General features: G+C 36.2%; 2 protein-coding genes across 2 annotated transcripts; one reads left to right on the forward strand and one right to left on the reverse strand.

Annotated features, from left to right (window-relative positions):
* Positions 1 to 90: 90 nt before the first annotated feature.
* Positions 91 to 9,208, reverse strand: LOC133322501 (centrosomal protein Cep290). Its single transcript, XM_061531489.1, has 16 exons — positions 8,983 to 9,208; positions 8,813 to 8,913; positions 8,427 to 8,597; positions 7,944 to 8,366; positions 7,297 to 7,883; positions 6,505 to 6,905; positions 5,289 to 6,443; positions 5,064 to 5,217; positions 4,752 to 4,986; positions 3,133 to 3,791; positions 2,937 to 3,072; positions 2,330 to 2,868; positions 1,963 to 2,092; positions 851 to 1,896; positions 517 to 712; positions 91 to 456 (listed from the first exon to the last, which is right to left on the reverse strand). Exons 1-16 carry the CDS (start codon positions 9,206 to 9,208, stop codon positions 91 to 93), a joined length of 6,525 nt encoding a protein of 2,174 aa, XP_061387473.1.
* A 3,503-nt stretch (positions 9,209 to 12,711) lies between these two features.
* Positions 12,712 to 19,111, forward strand: LOC133322502 (gustatory receptor for sugar taste 61a). The gene is made up of 8 exons (XM_061531490.1): positions 12,712 to 12,859; positions 12,943 to 13,134; positions 13,243 to 13,423; positions 13,524 to 13,749; positions 13,867 to 13,989; positions 18,492 to 18,646; positions 18,710 to 18,962; positions 19,022 to 19,111. Exons 1-8 carry the CDS (start codon positions 12,712 to 12,714, stop codon positions 19,109 to 19,111), a joined length of 1,368 nt encoding a protein of 455 aa, XP_061387474.1.
* The last annotated feature ends 1,437 nt before the right edge of the window (positions 19,112 to 20,548 follow it).

Raw genomic sequence — 20,548 nt, forward strand, 5'->3', positions numbered from 1 at the left:
AACAAATCGAAAACAAACAAATTAATAAATTGAACATAACAAAAATAAGATATGATTATTCCAAATTTTCAAAACAAAAAAGGACTCCACTTATTCACTAATTTCATCAATCACCGGTACATTTTGCAGCTCCGAACATTTACGTTTCCACATCGACAATTGTTCTTTCAAAACTTTTTCCTTGGCAGCGGCACGTGTCAGCAGGACTTTGGCCTTTTGCAGCAGTTGTGTCTTCTTAATCAATTGTCCCTTAACATAATGCAATTCATCTTGCAGCGATGACGACGTCAAGGATGATGGATTGTCTAGAATTTTATTTTTATTCTCACAATGAGGACATTTGTTTTGTTGCTGTTGTTGTTTCAATTCCATTTGTAGCGTTGCAATTTTATCCATTGATTCGCTATACATTTGTTGTAGACGTGCTGAATCAGGCCCAGAATTGTCCATGGAAATCTAAAATGGAAGATGGGGTAAGTTGACATTTTTCCTATTATTTTGTTTCAAAAAACTTACCCTGGATTCGCAGGATCTACGGCCATCTTTTAGATATTTATTTTCGGCTTTTAATTTCTCGACAATATTTCTCAAAGATATTATAGTGTGTTCGGCAGATTGTCCCGATTGTATATTTACCTTAAGGCCATTGCATTTGCAGAGTTCCCGTCGAGCCTCGGAGGAAGCTCTTTCTTCTTTGAGGGCAATTATATAGCTTTAAAGAGAAGAAATCGATAATTTAAATATTTATCATTGAAATAAAAATTTCCGTATTTCAAAAATTTCCTATTTTGCTTATAGAAAAAATTTCACATCAGTGCAATTTTTTCCGTATAGAAAAAATTTTACTCACTCTTCCAAATGTTTTATTCTCTTTTGCAGACGTTCGGTGCCATCACCCTGCCTCAGCAAATCATTGTCCAATTGCAGCTGTAAATTCTTAGCCTCCAACCGGATATTTTGTGCCTCAATGGCGGAAAGTTTCTCTTGAAGTTTTTCCATTTCTGTGGTCAAGGCATTGCTACCTTTACCCTCCAGTTCCAAGGCCAATATTTTCCGTTGTTGCATTTCAATGCGAGCCTTGAGGGCCTGTATAATTTCATCATGAGCCTCTTGGACAGAAGCGGATGGCGAAAAATGTGTTTTCCCACATGGCTGTTGAATGGACGAACAACGTCCCGGAGAACTACATTCACTGCTGGCCCCCGTGTATGTTTCAGGACTTTCTGAGGGGGTATATTTTCCACCACCACCGCCACCACTGCTGCCATGTCCCGGTGAGCCGTGATGATGTAGATTGGGACACGAGGGTGTGCGACAACATTTCATCGAATTTTGAACATGCTGCTGGGTGAAACGACTCAACTTGGCCTCCAAGATTTGTTTGTCTTTTTCCAGACGATTTATAGTGGTGCGAGCCGATTGCAACAGGCTTCGGGTCTTTTCCAACATGACTTCAGTTTCCTCCAGCTTGGCTTTGTATTTTTCCGCACTTTGCTGCCAACGTTTTTGTTTCTCCCACAGGCCCACCTCATTGGCGCTGCGTGCCCTTTTGCTTTCAATTATCGCCTTCTGTCTTTGAATTTCTGCCCTTGCCTCCTCCAGGTCGAGTTCCAGTTGCTGAAGGCGCTTTTGCAAATTTTCATTTTTGACACGGGCATTTAGCTCCGTTTTAATGGATACCACGGGTCGTTTGATAAGCTGCTGTCGCAGAGATTGATTTAATTCCCGTGCCTGTTTCTCGCGCTGGGCCAAATTGGCCAACTGTTTGCGCATTGCCTCCACTTGAGTTTGATAGATTTTATTGGTGGCCTCTGTGCGTGTCAAGTCACTGGCCAGTTTGGCAATTTGATCGGCTGAATAATTGGAGGAATCATTGATGTAACGTTGCTGATCGTCCTGAAATGAATTTTGACATACAAATTAAATGGCTGGAGAAAAAAAAACGTTTTACAGGATCATTACATGGAAATTATTTAATGTGTCCATTAGTTCATTGATGTGACGATCTTTTTCCTCCAGCAGGGATCTTAGCTGTTCAATTTCCAGATTATTATTTGCCGGGGTCTTATCACGCTCGTCCAGTAGGCGAATTCTGAAAAAATAAATTACAAGAAAGGCTTGGATCATTAAAAAAAATATTCAAGGTCTCCAAAAAGCCGTGGAGTTTTAAAAAATAAAATTTCTAGGTCTCCAAACAGTCGTGGGTTCTCTAAATTAAATATTCCAGGTCTTCAAACAGCCGTGCGTTTTTAAAATTAAATTTTCTAGGCCTCCAAACAGCCGTTGATTTTTTAAATATTTTTTCAAAATTTGTTCGCTATATACTCACTTTTCTCTCAAAATTGCAATCTCATCCTCCTTCACTTTCAGTGTGCTCTCCCAATAGCTGGCCTTCTCCTTTAGCTCTCTCAATTGTTTTGAATAGTTTTCGGGTATATCTTTGACACCTTCCAATTCATGTTTCTCCGTGACGGATGCCTGAGCTACTTTTACAGGAGAAGCTGGTCCCGCCGTAGGACTTAAATTCTCTTCAAATAATTCTTCAATTTTTTCATCAGTCATTTCATGCAGACTATTATCGACATTTTCCTCAGGGCCAGGAACGCTTCTTGCCAATTCCAATTTCTCATTTGAATTGCGACGCTCCGTTAATGTTTCCAATTGCGTTTTCAATTCCAAAATTTCAATATCTTTGGTTTTAATATTGAAATTTAGATTTGTGATGGTATTCTTAAGGCCATCAATCTCTCCTGTGAGTTTGCCAACATTCAGGTGGGCCTGTTCACGTTCGGCTTGCAGTAGGTCCTGATATTTTCCAATCGATTTGTCCTTTTCACTCAATAAAGTGTGGAAGGATAAAATTGTTTTCTAAAACAAAAATAAAATCGTATGACAGTTTTAGGGGAAGGATTGTAAATATTATGAAAAAAATGTACCTCAATAACATCGGATTGAAGGCTAGGCATACTTTGTTCAGTGGCTGCTGAAGGTGGTGTTTGGGCTTCTTGAGAGTTGTTCAAGGATTTCAGTTGGGTTTTTAAATCTTCTATTTGCCGCTGGGCTTCCGACAGACTGAGGAGAATATTTTGATTTATTTTATGAGACAAAAATATTGACCATATATTTCATTACCTTTCCTCCGTTGTTTGTAATTTCATTAAGGCTCCCTTTAGCTCCGTTTCCTTGGGACTCTCCTTAGATTCTTTCTCCATATCCTTCGCATCATTTTCAAGAGTTTGTACTGTTTTCGATTCCAATGGTGGCACGCAAGTTTGAATCTCTACTTCACAAGTTGAAGTTGGTGTCTTCCTATTTTCGGGACTCTTCGGTTTTATTTCTTCCTTGGCAGGACTTTCAATATCTACTTTCTTAGCCTGATTGTTCAAGTCTTCTGTTTGTGTACCCACTTCTTTTATGACTCGCTTTGTGGGTGTTTGTATGGGTGATAGATTCCGATCTATCATTTCAATAGAGGATCTTCGTCTCGATTTGGCCGAAAGTTTTCGTTCGGCTGGTATGGGCGGTGATGTAATCAGAGGTTCTGTGTTGCAACCAATTTCCATGGTGGAGATTTGTTCTTCCTTGAAAGTTTTTTCCTTCTCATCTACCTCATCATTTTCTTTGTTACCATTATCCTTGCCAAATAATGCTTCGATAGTATGCCAATGTTCGGATTCTGTAGCCATTCGTATTTTCATTTCCTGAAGATCTTTTTCCAGATCGAAGCATTTCTTTTCGAGATGTTTTATTTGATCTTCGTATAGTTTACATTGGGTTTCCGATTTGACGAGCTGTAAATGAAAAAAAATTAAAATGGGGTATCAAAGGGTTAATAAATGCGTGGGTCTCCAAAAATTCGTGGATTTTTTAAATGATTTTTTTTTAAGTTTTCCAAACTGTTGTCGGTTTTTATACCCTTCACCACACACTATGTTTGTAACATGCAAAAGGAAATGAGATAGACACATGGTTCCTTTTGAAAATATGAATAGAATCACTTTCTGAGTCGATTTATGCATGTCCGTCCGTCCGTCTGTTGGTGTTAAATTGTGATCAATAATCCGATTTGGGTGAAATTTGGCACAGCTCATTTGTTTGGCCGAAATTCAGCATACCCTATCTAGAATGATGTGTGAAAAATAGGTTCAGATTTAGATATAGCTCCCATATATATTTTCGTCCGATTCAAGGTAAATGGTGCACCAAAGTCCCAAAATATCTTTAGATTTGCACGAAAGTTGGCATAGTGTACCTAATGGAGTCTATAATGATGTGCGTTAAGTTTCGTGAAAATTGGTTCAGATTTAGATATAGCTCCCATATATATATTTTCGTCCGATTTAAGGTAAATGGGGTTCCAAAGTCCCTAAATATCTTTCGATTTGCACGAAATATAAATTCATCTCTGGCAAGTATCGTTGAGATCGGTTCAGATTTAGATATAGGTGCACCAAACTCCTTATATTTATCAAATATCGGGTGTCCGCTTGATATTTGCTTTCACTTGATTTACATAATTTTGTCCCATTGTAAGAAGCAACTCTATATCTGACCAACTGTATCTGAGCGACATGTTTATGGATCCAATTTCATTTTACTGGTCCTTCGAAAATGTGACGTCTGTTAGGATTCCTCTGTTGAATATACCAAAAGTGCTGAAGGGTATCATATAGTCGGCCCAGGCCGAATTTACTACTTTCCTTACTGGTTTAAAATAGGCCTGCGATTTTTATTTCTTCCATCCTTCTTACCTTAATTAATTGTTGATTAGCCTCCATGTGTCCAATTTTCTCCTGTAGAAGTTCTTCCAATACTGTATCCACGATTTGTTGAATATCTTCCCTATTATCCTTTTTAAGAGGAGAATTGGGATTCGAAGTTCTTTGCAGAAATTTATTATAGGAAAATACAAAATTGGTGAGGAAGACAAGCGGTGTAAATTTGGCATATTTTTCACGGAGACAATTTAGAGATTTTTGTAAAAATCTGAAAGAAGAGAGGGAGAGGGATAAGATCACAAAAAATATTGTGAAAAAAGAGAGAGTGACAGAATGAAGACCCACTTGATTTTAATGTTGGCATTTTGGCGTTCAATTTGGAAGCTGTGTGTCAAATCCTTGTTGGCATTCTCACGACTTATGAGATCCTGTTGTAGGGTGTTGGCCTGCAGCTTTAGGGTATCACGTTCATGTTTTAGGTTGTTGATTTCCGATTTGGCTGGATGAGAGAAGAGATAATTTTATATATATATATATATTTTAATATTAAGATGCCTGAGTAGTGCTTACCCGCATCCAAATCCCTTTGAATTTTCGCCATTAACAACTTCTCCTCCGTTGAGCTTTGCAAATCGGCCACCAGATGCCGTAAATTAATGTGATTATCGGTTATATCATTTAGCAGCTTTTGTTGTGAACTTATTTGATCTTGAGCAATTTCAAGTAACGATTCCAACTGGGATATTTTCCTTTGCAGTTCCGAACGCTGAGCCTCAAATTCTTTAAGTGTCTGTTTTTGTATTTCAAATTCTTGGTGTGTGACAAAGGATAATTGTAAATCATCCTGGATAATACCATAATCCATACACATATCGGGTATTTTCAAATCGTTGCCATATTTCCCCGCCAACACCTCTTTGATGAGCTGGGCCAATTGTGTCTGACTTTGTTGTAGAGATTTTTGCAAATCATTGTAATCTTCTTGGTTGTAACTGAAATTTGCTTTGTGATATTCCAATTCGTGTTCCAGTTTTTCAATTGTGGCTTTCAATGCGGAAATTTCCAATTTGTAGTTAGTTTCCTTGTCGATTAGTTGTAGTTCAAGATTTTTCAAATTATTTAAAGTTGTATCGAAATCCTGACGCATATAAGCGGAACTTTTGGTTTCCCTTGATAAATCCCTCTCCAAATTGACAACTTTATCGGTAAGTTGGGCACATGTTTGCATGAGATCCCCCTCACTGGCCTTCATGTGCAACTGTAGCTCTTCATAATATTTTTTATAGATTTTCATTTCATCCAAATCCAGTTCATGTTGCCGTTGAGCTTCAGTGTCCAGGGGTTCTCGTGGTGTTTGTATATTTGGTATATTTATACTTTTATTGGGTGTGGTGGGTCTTGTGGAACTATCCAGATATTGGGGTAATTGTAAAGGTGATGATTCCTGTAGAGACTTTATTTCACCCTCCTCACGTAGACTTTCCAGAGATTTAAGATCTTCTGAATTGGGATTTTCCTCTTGATCATTTGTCACCACCATTTCCTGCTGGGTGATTTGTGGTATATGCCCTGTTAATCTCTCTTCCAGCGCCTTTTCTCTCTCCTTCAGCAGTTGCAGTTCATTATGTAAATGTTTGGGAGAATTTCGGGAAGAGTTGGACAATTTCAATGCTCTAATTAAACGTTCGAGTAGCAGATCATTTATGGTAATATTATCGGAACAATCTGAAATACAAAAAAATAAATTTACATAAAATCTAAATCTCATCTCTAATCTCTTTCTCACCATCATATTCTCTCAGTTTCTCCAAAATCTCCAACATGCCCTGCCTCAAGATTTCATTTTCCTCCAAGGCTTCCTGATACTTAAGATCCATGTCTCTGGTAGTTTGGTCCTGGATTTCAATTCTCATATTGCCATTACATTGATTGCAAACGGTAACCATCAACGAGGCATCTGCGGAATTCGAAGAATCTTCGACTTCGCCAATTTCTCTGGTAGCATCGTTGTGGTGTGTGGCGGAACTATTTCTACGCTTTGGTGTAATTTTGGGAGATTTGGGTAAGGGTACTTCGGCACGTTGCTCTTCCCGTTTTGGTTCAGTGGTGGTAAGTGTAGGGTTCTCAGATATGGTCCGGGCCTCAGGGCTAATATTTAGCTGACGCTGGAGTTCCAGTAATTCCTTTCTGGAATAAAAAAAGAAGGTGAGGATTTTATTTAATTTTTCAAGGGTTTTAAAAATATATTTTCAAAACCTCCATACAGGCGTGGATTTTTGAAAATAATTTCTCAAGGTCTCCGAACGCGTGGATTTGTACAGGCGTGGTATTTGTTAAAAACATTTTTTTAAAATTAATTTTTCAAGGTTCCAAACAGGCGTTGATTATTTAAAAATATTTTTTTCAGAGTCTCAAAACATTTGGAAATTTTTAATACTATTTTTCAAGGTCTCCAAACAGGCGTGGATTTTTAAAATTAATTTTTCAAGGTCTCAACACAGAATTGGATTTTAATAAATATAATTTTTTTAATATTTTTTTCAAGGTCCCAACACAGACTTGGATTTTTGGAACTCACCTCAAATCACACTTCTCCATTTTCAGCTGCAATCGCATCTCCTCCGAAGCTCTCAATTTCAACGTCAGCTTTTCAATCATTTTCTCTTTATTTCTCTCTTTTGCGGTGAGATTTTTCGTTGTTATTATCACATCCTCGGGAATATTGAGACGTTTCCTCAGCAGCGTATTCTCCTGAGCTATTTCATGTAGAGAATTTAGCTCCATAACTAAGGCCCTAATTTGTTTGTCACGCGATTGTAATTTATTCTCCAGCGAGGAACATTTCCTTAAGGCAGTCATCAAACCATCTTCACCTTTTTGATAGGCCGTCAAAGCATTGGAAGCTTCCAAAGCTTGTTTAGCTTTCAAGCAACATTCTTCTTCGGCCCGCTCCAACATTTCGGTAAGTTCCCGTACCTTATCGTTACTGGTCTTCAAAGCCATTTCAATGGTTTTGCAGCAAGGTCGGGGATTATTCGGATTGCGTTCGTGTTCCCGCTCGGCAGTGATTTTATTCATTAGCTTTGTGGAGGCAATCATTTCTTCGGCCATTGTTTTTATTTTTAATTCCAGTTGTTCGATGAGTTTGTCACGGCATTCGAGGGACTGAGAGGGCGAGAGAATCGATGAAATATTTGGCATATAAAAAAGAGATTTACTACTTACATGCAACAATCGTGATCTCTCCTCCTGCTCATTTGTGACCTCACTCTCCTTGGTGGCCTCACTACTGCTTCTGACGCTTTCCGCATCTTCGGGTCGCTCACTTCTCTCCTTGAGTTTTCTCAATTGCCGATCTTTTTCATCGATAATTTTCTTCCATGCCATGGCCTTTTTCTCCAATTTGTCCACAAATTCCTTTACTTCTGCCTCACTTTTGTCACGCTCATCTTCTAAATAGGTCACCTGTCCTTCCAGGCGCTTAATTTCGATGTTCAATTCTTCAATGTTCTCTTTGTGGGCCGAGTTTTCACTTTGCAGCAAAGTGATATCCGCCTTGAGTTTCATCACGGACTCCTTGCTGTGTTGTAAATCCTTCTCTAAGGTCAATATTGTTTTGGATTGTTCGATATTTTGATTTTGTAAAGACTGGGAATTTAAAATCGAAAGTTAGTTAGAAAATTGGAAATAAATATTGAAACCTCTTACCTCAATTTCCCTTAGCAGACGTTTAATGTGTTTATTTTTTGTGTTGATATTACGCAGCAGGGTCTCCTGTTTATCCAATTCCGATAAGGGATCGGATGAGTCCTTGTCACTGCCCTCAGCATTGGCTGCCTCTTGCAATCTCTTCTGCAGGGAAAACATTTCTTCGGTTAGCTGAAATAAAAATAAGAGCAGAAATTTTAATTTTTCAAGGTCTCCAAAGAGTCTCCGAATCCAAATTAATTCTTTAAGGTCTCCAAAATAGCCGACGATTTTTTCCGAATAAAATGTTCAAAGTCTCCAAACAGACGTGGATATTTTTAAATTATCTGTCAAGGTCTCCAAGCAGACGTGGATTTTTAACATTAATTTTTTAAAGGTCTACCCACCTCTTTGATTTTCCTTTTATACTCCAAACGCTCATCCTCCAAATCGCTAATCATGCGTTTCAGTTTTTCATTTTCATCCACCAAACGGTCGTTGTGCGACTCTAAATCGTAAAAAGCACGACGGTTAAAACAAAGTGAGGTCATTCATAAATAAAATAAAACAGACTTACCCAAACTTCCCTGATCCTTGTCATCTAGCTCCGCTTCCAGCTCTTTGACTTGCTGGCCCTTGTATGCCAATATGGCCAAGGTTAAATCCAAAGTTTTGCGTAACGACTTCTTGGGTAAGTCATCAATGACTCTGGCCAATTCCAAAATGGTTTCATAAACTTCATCCTTTTGCTCGGGGGCTAACTCCTTGAATTTTCTTACCGACACAACTTCGGGTAGTTCCATTTTTGAATTATGAATTTTTACGATTTCCAATAAAGGAAGAAAATCCTTTTTCTAATTCCTATCCACCAAGAAAATTTAATAGCTTATCTTTTGAGTAAACATTTTTATTTTCCTCCTGACTATGTCCTTTTCCTGGGGCTGTGATTCAATCAAATGACGTTTTTTTTCCGTCAAGAAGGGCCGTAATCTGACAGCCCACAACCCTTAGGGTTACCTTGGCAACCGATCTATCATTTCTTTGTCTTGCCACCTAGAAAGTGAAATTTGTGTTTGGCGTCAACATGTTTTGTTGTAAACAATTTTTGTTGACCCGGCTAAAATCGTGCATGCCGGTTTTGGGGGTGTTTTTGCTCCCTTTCCTTTTGTCGACCACTATTTGTTTTTAATTTCGATGCCACGTGCATTTCTGGAGGGTGGGTGTTTGTTTTTTACAATTTCCCTTTTCCAGGTTTTCGCATTTGTTTTTATTTATATTTTATTTTCATTTGAATATTCTCAATAGTTTGGATTTTGTGTGGAACCTATATTACCAATTAAAGGACATTGACATTGGACATTGACATTGGAAACAAAGGAACGCAATATTAAAAATAAAATTAGTTTAAAACCAGTAAGGAAAGTAGTAAAGTCGGACGGGGCCGACTATATGATACCCTTCACCACTTTGGGTATACTCTACAAAGCCACCTAAAAGACTTTTCGGAAGAACATTGACATGGGGCTGAACGAAAGACTTATAAGAACTTTGGGACTTTATAAGAACTTTTAGGGACTTTGACGCACCATTTACCTTAAATCGGACAAAAATATATATGGGTGCTATATATAAAATGGGCCGATTTTCAGGAAACTTAACACACATCATTATATACCGATTTCATTACGATGTGCCAAATATGGTGCAAATCTAAAGATATATAGGGACTTTGGTACACCATTTACCCTAAATCGGACGAAAATATATATGGGAGCTATATCCAAATCTGAACCGATTTTCACGAAACTTAACACACATCATTCTATACATTATTCATTACGCTGTACCAAATTTCGTGCAAATCAAAAGATATATAGGAAGTTTAGTGGACTATTTACCTAAAATCGGGCGAAACTATATATGGGAGCTATATTTAAATCTGAACCGATTTTCACGAAACATACCACTCAACATTATAGATTCTGTTCAGTACGCAATGCCAAATTTCGTGCAAATCGAAAGATATCTAGGGACTTTGGTGCACCATTTACATTAAATCGGACGAAAATATATATGGGAACTATATCTAAATCTGAACCGATTTTCAGGAAACTTAGCACACTTTATTATAGACTCAATTTAATACGCTATGCCAAATTTCGTGCAAATCGAAAAATATTTAGGGTCTTTGACGCACCATTTACATTAAATCGGACGAAGATATATACGGGAGCTATATCTAAATCTGAACCGATTTTCAAGAAACTTAGCACACTTTATTATAGACTCAATTTAGTACGCTATGCAAAATTTCGTGCAAATCGACGCACCATTTACATTAAATCGGACGAAAATATATATAGGTGATATATATAAATCTGAAACGATTTTCATGAAACTTAGCACTCATCATTATAAACTCAATTTAGTACGCTATGCAAAATTTCGTGCAAATCGAAAAATATTTAGGGACTTTGACGCATCATTTACCTTTAATCGGACGAAAATATATATGGGAGCTATATCCAAATTTGAACCGATTTTCAGGAAACTTGACACACATCATTCTAGGCCTAATTCATTACGCTCTGCCAAATTTCGTGCAAATAGAAAGATATTTAGGGACTTTGGCGCACCATTTACCTTAAATCGGACGAAAATATATATTGGAGCTATATCTAAATCTGAACCGATTTTCACGAAACTTAACACACTTTATTATAGACTCAATTTAGTACGCTATGCCAAATTTCGTGCAAATCGAAAGATATATAGGGACTTTAGTACATCATTTACCTTAAATCGGACGAAAATATATATGGGAGCTATATCTAAATCTGAACCGATTTTTTCCAATTTCAATAGGACAAATCTTTTGCCAAACAAATGAGCTGTGCCAAATTTCATCCAAATCGGATTATAAATTCGACCTGTACTTTGTTTACAATTTAACACCAACAGACGGACGGACTCAGAAAGTGATTCTATGCATATTCTCCAAAGGAACTATGGGTCTATCTCGTTTCCTTTTGCGTTTACAAACACATGCACAAAGACATAATACCCTGTACCACAGTGTGGTGAAGGGTATAAAAATCCACGGCTTATGGAGAGATTGAAAAATAGATTTAAAAAAATCTACGGCTTTTTGGAGAGATTGAAAAAATAGATTTAAAAAAATCCACGCCTTTTTGGAGAGATTGAAAAAATAGATTTAAAAAAATCCACGCCTTTTTGGAGAGATTGAAAAAATAGATTTAAAAAAATCCACGCCTTTTTGGAGAGATTGAAAAAATAGATTTAAAAAAATCCACGCCTTTTTGGAGAGATTGAAAAAATAGATTTAAAAAAATCCACGCCTTTTTGGAGAGATTGAAAAAATAGATTTAAAGAAACCACGTCTTTTTGGAGAGATTGGAAAAATAGATTTAAAAAAAAAATCCACGCCTTTTTGGAGGGATTGAAAAAAGAGATTTAAAAAAATCCACGCCTGTTTGGAGAGATTGAAAAAATAGATTTAAAAAAATCCACGCTTTCTTGGAGAGATTGAAAAAATAGATTTAAAAAATCCACGCCTTTTTGGAGAGATAGGAAAAATAGATTTAAAAAATCCACGCCTGTTTGGAAAAAATTATTTTAAAAAATCCACGCCTTTTTGGAGAGATTGAAAAAATTTATTTTAAAAAATCCACGCCTTTTTGGAGAGATTGAAAAAATTTATTTTAAAAAATCCACGCCTTTTTGGAGAGATTGAAAAAATTTATTTTAAAAAAATCCACGCTGGTTTGGAGACTTTGAAAAATCAATTTAAAAATCCACGCCTGTTTGGAGATTTTGAAAAATTAATTTTACAAAATTCACAAAAATATTTAATAATTCAAGATTTATTTATTTTAAAGAAAATATTTTGAAACAATAAAAGTTTGAAAAACGATTTCAATCGCGTTTAATTATAAACATAATTAACCACAATTAACTGAACGCAGAATTCCTAATGGGCTGCGAATTAGGCGTGAGTGCGTTTTAATTGGACCATTATAATTACTTAATATGTCTGTCTGTGTTTTCACAACAAAAACAACAACAACAAAACTGCTTCGAACCCCCTAATTAAATTCGGATAATTTATGCCCTGATTATTTTGATGTCAACATGCAATCGTAACTGTGGTCAGGTCAGCCGAATGTGGGCAGCCACAAATGTGGTCAATAGTATCAACCGGAATTTGCCATAATCAAGGCGGTCTCTGGAATATTTTTAGTTTTTCATTTATACAAACAACAACAACAACGACAACACCAACGGAATGACCTTCCCGAAAGACCACTGGAAAGTTTGGTCAAATCTCAAATTACGTCGTCGTAATCAAAAGGAGATTTTAAAGAAATTTACTTTGCTTCAGCGGCAACAGGATTTCAGGAGTTTGGATACATTTCATCGTGCCGTTAGGCCATGTAAGATTCGGAGTTAGATGAGTTTTACTTCAATTATAATTTAATGTGTGTGTGTGCGTTTGTTTGTTTTCAATTTAATCTAGGTCTCTTGGTGGCCCAAATATTTGGTCTAATGCCCTTGGTCAATTCCATGGACAGCAATCCGTATCGTTTGGCATTCAAAATACCCTGCCTAGCATTTACAACAACGTTTCTGTTCCTCTTTTTTGGTAGCTGGAAGACATTACATGTATCTGATAATCTATTGAATGCCGGTCTGAATCCGAAAAATATAAGTGAGTAAATGTTTGAATATATTTTTTTTAAATTCTTGGTTTTGGAGACCATGAAAATATATGGTGTTGAAAATGGAATTAATATAATTTTTTTATTTCTATTGCTAGTTGGCATTGTCTTCTTCTTCATGTGCATGACAGTTTTCCTCAATTTCCTAAGCATAGCCCGAGGTTGGCCTCAGCTAATTATGCACTGGACACGTATCGATTTAATATTCCTGAAGCCACCTTATCAGCCACCGAAAAGGTCGCTCCAAAAACAGTTGCGAACTTTGACAATAGTTTTTTGGTCACTGGCCCTGGGTAAGCAAACATGCAGCAAGTTTTATAACAACAACCACAATAAATATGATAAAAGTTCCATATTTTAGCACAGCGAACTAATTAAGTAACTACTTTTTGTTGTTGTTTTTTTTTCGTTATTTTCTTGTGCTGATGGTCTTAGTGGAGAATAGCCTTTACTATGCCTCCCACTATTATAATTTCCTAATGGAACGTCTAATTTGTCATCCGGAGGATACACGTCACTCTTACAAGGAATACCTAATAACGGCCCTGATGAGCGATGTCTTCACCTATTTTGATTATCATATTATGGTGGTGATTTGTGCATTTGTAGGTCGACTTCAGTTAACGTTTTAATCCTTGCAAGAAAAATTTTATGCCTGTTTTAATAAGATTCCTTTTTTTATCTCTCCCTCTCACTCTCTCTTTTTCACTTTTTATGACCAGTTCATTAATACCGCCTTTACGGTCACATGGAATTTTATGGATTTCTTCATTATGGCTGTTAGTTTGGGGCTGGCCACACGTTTTCAACAGTTTGCAGATCGCATCGAACTCATGAAAGGAAGTGTAAGTAAATTTTTGAAATTTTTAAAAATAATGTTTAAAGCCTACAAACAGGCGTGGATTTATAAAAATATTTTTTTAAGGTTCTACAACAGGCGTGGATTTATAAAAATATTTTTTTAAGGTTCTACAACAGGCGTGGATTTATAAAAATATTTTTTTAAGGTTCTACAACAGGCGTGGATTTATAAAAATATTTTTTTAAGGTTCTACAACAGGCGTGGATTTATAAAAATATTTTTTTAAGGTTCTACAACAGGCGTGGATTTATAAAAATATTTTTTTAAGGTTCTACAACAGGCGTGGATTTATAAAAATATTTTTTTAAGGTTCTACAACAGGCGTGGATTTATAAAAATATTTTTTGAAGGTTCTACAACAGGCGTGGATTTATAAAAATATTTTTTGAAGGTTCTACAACAGGCGTGGATTTATAAAAATATTTTTTTAAGGTTCCACAACGGGCGTGGATTTATAAAAATATTTTTTTTATAAAAATATTTTTTTAGGTTCCACAACAGGCGTGGATTTATAAAAATATTTTTTTAAGGTTCTACAACAGGCGTGGATTTATAAAAATGTTTTTTAAGGTTCTACAACAGGCGTGGATTTATAAAAATATTTTTTAAGGTTCTACAACAGGCGTGGATTTATAAAAATATTTTTTTAAGGTTCTACAACAGGCGTGGATTTATAAAAATATTTTTTTAAGGTTCTACAACAGGCGTGGATTTATAAAAATATTTTTTTAAGGTTCTACAACAGGCGTGGATTTATAAAAATATTTTTTTAAGATTCTACAACAGGCGTGGATTTATAAAAAAATATTTTTTAAGGTTCTACAACAGGCGTGGATTTATAAAAAAATATTTTTTAAGGTTCTACAACAGGCGTGGATTTATAAAAAAATATTTTTTAAGGTTCTACAACAGGCGTGGATTTATAAAAATATTTTTTTAAGGTTCTACAACAGGCGTGGATTTATAAAAATATTTTTTAAGGTTCTACAACAGGCGTGGATTTATAAAAAAATATTTTTTAAGGTTCTACAACAGGCGTGGATTTATAAAAAAATATTTTTTAAGGTTCTACAACAGGCGTGGATTTATAAAAAAATATTTTTTAAGATTCTACAACAAATGTGAATTTATAAAAAAATATTTTTTAAGGTTCTACAACAGGCGTGGATTTATAAACATATTTTTTTTAAGGTTCTACAACAAACGTGGATTTATAAAAAAATATTTTTTAAGGTTCTACAACAGGCGTGGATTTTTAAAAAAATATTTTTTAAGGTTCTACAACAGGCGTGGATTTATAAAAAAATATTTTTTAAGGTTCTACAACAGGCGTGGATTTATAAAAATATTTTTTTAAGGTTCTACAACAGGCGTGGATTTATAAAAATATTTTTTTAAGGTTCTACAACAGGCGTGGATTTATAAAAATAATTTTTAAGGTTCTACAACAGGCGTGGAAACGAGTTAGACCCACAGTTCCATTTGAGAATAAGCATAGAATCACTTTCTGAGCCGATTTATGCATATCCGTCCGTCTGCTGGTGTTAAATTGAAAACATAGTACAGGTCGCATTTATAATCCGAATTTGATGAAATTTAGCACAGCTCATTTATTTGGCCCAAGGACAAACGCTATTGAAATTGGGAAAAATCGGTTCAGATTTAGATATAGCCCCCATATATATTTATCAGCTCAAGAACAATAAAGCAGCAGGAGCCGACGGGTTACCAGAAGAACTATTCAGGCATGCACCAGCTGATTAGTACAATTTGGCTACAGGAATGCATGCCCAATGATTGAAACCTCAGCATCCTGTGTCCCGTGCACAAGAAATGAGAAAAGACGATATGTGCTAACTATAGAGGAATTAGGCTTCTTCCCATCGCATATAAAGTGCTATCCAGTGTGCTGTGTGAACGATTGAATCCAATGGTTAATGAAATTATTATTACCAATGCGGCTTCAGATCTGGCAAATCCACAATTGACCAGATTTTCACTCTGCGCCAAATCCTGGAAAAGACCGACGGAAAACACATCGACACATACCACCTATTCGTCAACTATTAAACCGCATTTGAAAGCCCTATCCGTTCAGGGTTGTTTAAAGCCATGTCTACGTTCGGCATTCCTGCAAAATAAATACGGCTATGCAGGATAACTTTAAGTGGCACAAGATCAGCAGTTAATGTCGAAAAGGTCCTCTCGGAGCCCTTTAATACCGAAAAAGGATTCAGACAAGGTGACAGTTTGTCTGTGACCCACGAAAAACGCATCGACACATCTCACCTATTCGTCAACTATTATACCGCATTCGACAGCCCTATCCGTTCAGAGGTGTATAAAGCCATGTCTGCGTTTGGCATTCCTGCAAAATTAATACGTCTATGCATGAAAACTTTAAGTGACACAAGGTCAGCAGTTAAAGTCGGAAAGGACCTCTCGGAGCCCTTCAATACCGAATGAGGATTCAGACAAGGTGACAGTTGTCGTGTGAAAAGGTCATACGAGACGCAAAGGTGAACAGAAATGGCACTCTGTACACCACATGTTACTCGCCTACGCCGATGACATCGATATAATGGGTCAAACATTGCCAGCGCTAACAGCCACCTTTGAACAAATTGAGAAGTAGTCTGCCAAAGTGGGTCTGGCAGTAAACGGCGAGAAGACCAAGCTGATGGTATCAACGCCCAAGACGTCGAGTAGACTCGGTCAAACTGTTGAACTTGAGAACTACAGCTTCGAGGTAGTTAAAGATTTTATATACCTTGTTACCGCCATAAATAAAACGGATGACATCAGTTTTGAAATTCGGAGAAGGATTGTGATGGCCAACAAATGATATTATGGTCTAAGGAAGCAGTTTAGAAACAAGGCCACGTCCAGTCAGACCAAACTCACACTTTACAAGACGCTGATACTATCCGTGCTGTTATATGGATCTGAAGCATGGGTACTTGCGCAAGCAGATGAGGCAGCTCTTGGGGTGTTTGAAAGAAAAATACTCCGAAATATCTACGGGCAGATCGGCGTCGGTGGTGAATATCGGCGTCGAATGAACCACAAGTTTTTAAATTTATTCGCGGACATCGACAAAGTCAGTGGTATTGTGCTGCAGCGACTACGATGGCTAGGCCATGTGGAGCGAAGCTTCGTTGCTAAGCTTCGTTGAAATTGGTTCAGATTTAGATATAGCTCCCATATATATATATATATTCGTCCGATTTAATGTAAATGATGCACCAAAGACCCAAAGTGGCTTATAGGAACAAAACGTACTGAAATTTGTATAACCTAACCTGTGACAAGTTTCGTTGAAATCGGTTAATATTTGGATATAGCTTCCATATATATTTTCGTCATATTTTAAGTAAATGGTGCATTTAACTCCACATATTTGCCAGATAGGCATGCAATTCGCACAACGCACAAAATTGAGCATAGAATAACGTAGTTGTGTGTCTTGTAGAATTATAGAAATAGACCAACGGATATCCGATTGGTATTTGTTTGAAATCGATTTACATAGTTTTGTACCATTTTAACAAATGTTTTGGATTGATCTAAGTCGGTTCACATTCAGATAAAGATCATATATTATAGTTCATTCAATTTCATATTAATGGTCCTTTAAAAATGGGACGTCTGTTTGGATGCATCTGTTTAATATACCCAGTGTGGTGAAGGGTATCATATAGTTGGCCCCGTCCGACTTTACTACTTTCCTTACAGGTTTTTATATTATTTTGTCCAAGGTCTCTGAACAGGCGTGGATTTTTTAAATTGTTTTTTTCAAGGTCTCCGATGAGGTGTGGATTTTTTAAATTGTTTTTTTTTCAAGGTCTCCGATCAGGTGTGGATTTTTTAGTTATATTTTCAAGGTCTCCGATCAGGCGTGGATTTTTTAAATTATTTTTTTCAAGGCCTCCGATCAGGCGTGTTTTTTTTAATTATTTTTTCAAGGTCTCCGATCAGGCGTGGTTTTTTTAAATTATTTTTTTCAAGGCCTCCGATCAGGCGTGGTTTTTAAATTATTTTTTCAAGGTCTCCGATCAGGCGTGGATTTTTTAAATTATTTTTTCAAGGTCTCCGATCAGGCGTGGATTTTTTTAAATTATTTTTTTTTCAAGGCCTCCGATCAGGCGTGGATTTTTTAAATTGTTTTTTTCAAGGCCTCCGATCAGGCGTGGTTTTTTAAATTATTTTTTCGAGGTCTTCAAAATGGCGTTTTTTTACATTTTCTAGGTCTCGAAACAGGCGTGTATTTTTTATGTTATTTTTTCAAGGTCCCTTAAAAGGCGAACTGGCGAATTTTTTATTTTTTAAGGTATTCAATCAGGCGTGAATTTTTTTATGTGGTTTTTCAAGGTCTCCAATAAGCTGTAAATTGTTTAAATTATTGTTTTCAAGGCTTGGATTTTGTTAGGTCTCAACACCGGTATGGTTTTTTTTTAATTTTTTTTCTTTTATTTATTTTTATAGTACATCCCCGACGCTCTATGGAATCAAATACGACAGCATCACATCCAGCTATGCGAATTTATGGAGAAGGTGAACGAACATCTATCGGCAATTGTGCTTATCTCGGCGCTAAACAATATGTATTTCATTTGTAATCAATTATTAAATATATTTACGTTAGCTATTCCATTTGCAGCCTTTGAAATGTTGTAAAGTAATAACTTCCTCCCCCCCTTTAGAAAACATCGCTATCCCATTAGTATCGTGTATTTTTGGGTAGCATTGGTATTTTTACTGGGTCATACCTGTGGTGTTTTTATGTTTGCTTCAAGAATACGTGAGGCTTCGCTGCTGCCCTTGAAAATTTTGTATTTGGTACCGAGTGGCTGTTGGACCGAGGAGGTACAACGTTTTATGGCGCAACTATTAGATGAAACCGTTGGATTGACGGGTAAATATTTCTATACCGTAACACGGCAGGGGTTCTTTGGGGTAAGCAGGGGGGTTTTTTTGAAATGTTTGTTACATATATATCTATTTTGGTATTGCAGCTAATGTCGACAATAGTAACATATGAATTTATGCTTCTGCAATTGGATTCCAAAAGTCGTGAAGACGGTCTACCTGATTTGTGTGCTTAAATTTATTATTAATTTTTTATATAAAAATAAATATTTATTATATACTTTAGCAATCCATTGGAGCATTTTCTTTTGTTATCAATTTTTTTTCAAAGTCCAAAAAACATTTTTAAATTAGTGTTTAGGGTATCCAACACAAGTGTGAATGATTTAAAAGTATTTTTTTTAAGGTCTAAAAACCTTACAGAAAATTATTTGTAATTAATTTTTCTATGTGATTTTTTTTTAATAATAGGCGTAACTTTTTAAATTATTTTTTTACAAGGACCATCAAAAGTGTGGGTATTTTATTTTAATTTGTTTCCAATCCGAACTGGGATTTTTTAAAATAATAATTTTAACCGTCATCTGTTGCGGGTTTCCCTATAATTTACCACATTTTCTAAATAAACAACAACAACAGTAGCGAAAACATTCGGTCATGCAATATTTGGGTGTGTCATTCTGGTCAGGTGAAAAATGTTTAATAATTAAATTGTTTAAACAGAAATATGCAAACAAAAATATGTTAGGTTCTTAGAAAAAATATTCTAAAACCAGTGAGCGGAGCAGTATAGTCGGACGGTGCCGACCATATGATACCCTACACAACTTCCACGAAAATCTATCTTTCATTGGTTCTTGGGCAATATTTCGCGATATTTGCACCCTCTTCAACGTCTAGAGGTCAACAAATATTACTAATATTCAGTACAGTCCTTATAATTGCTTGTCCAGATTCCCTTCAACGTGGGTTGTGTTGTGATGTTCGACTTTCAATTGTGTCCTATAGATAGACTCGAAAAAACACAAAAAATTAAGTTTTCGGTCCACTTCATCCCAATATTATTATTTGATAATCATCGAAAATTATAGGCATTGTCCTTGACCATACTTGGATCCTTATGGAAAATTTCAGAGCGATCAGCGCTATATTTGTGGTAATTGGTTTCTAAATAATATATGAATACGTAAGCGCCTGTATATATTTAAGTGTAATTCCAACATCCAAGTACTTCAATATAATTGGTATCAATTTAAAGGTCAACCACTCCTCTTGGATATACTATCAACTTCTAGGGTCTATGTCCTTCAGGGGTAAATGTATACGTTGTAGAATACAATTTTTGTAATTTTTCACACAGAAGTCAGAGTCCATTTGACCCGCTAAATATTGACCGATCTTTATCAAAATGCTTATTCTTTGGCCCGATCCCCTTCTCCATGCAAAATTTCACGATGTTCGGGCCATTATTGCGGCCTCTGGAGAGACCACAAAACCGACAAAAATTTAGTATTTGGCCCATTTCATCCCCTAAATATTAACCGTTCAAGAAAGAAACTCAGCAAACATCATTCTAGTCTTAATTGAGTACGCTATGACAAATTTCGTGCAAATCGAAAGATATATAGGGACTTTGGTACACAATGTACATAAAATCGGACGAAACTATATAT

The sequence above is a fragment of the Musca vetustissima genome, unplaced genomic scaffold (genome assembly GCF_032173495.1).
Source record: "Musca vetustissima isolate MV318-11 ecotype Yass unplaced genomic scaffold, APGP_CSIRO_Mvet_v1 utg451, whole genome shotgun sequence".
Classification (NCBI taxonomy): Eukaryota; Metazoa; Arthropoda; class Insecta; order Diptera; family Muscidae; genus Musca; species Musca vetustissima.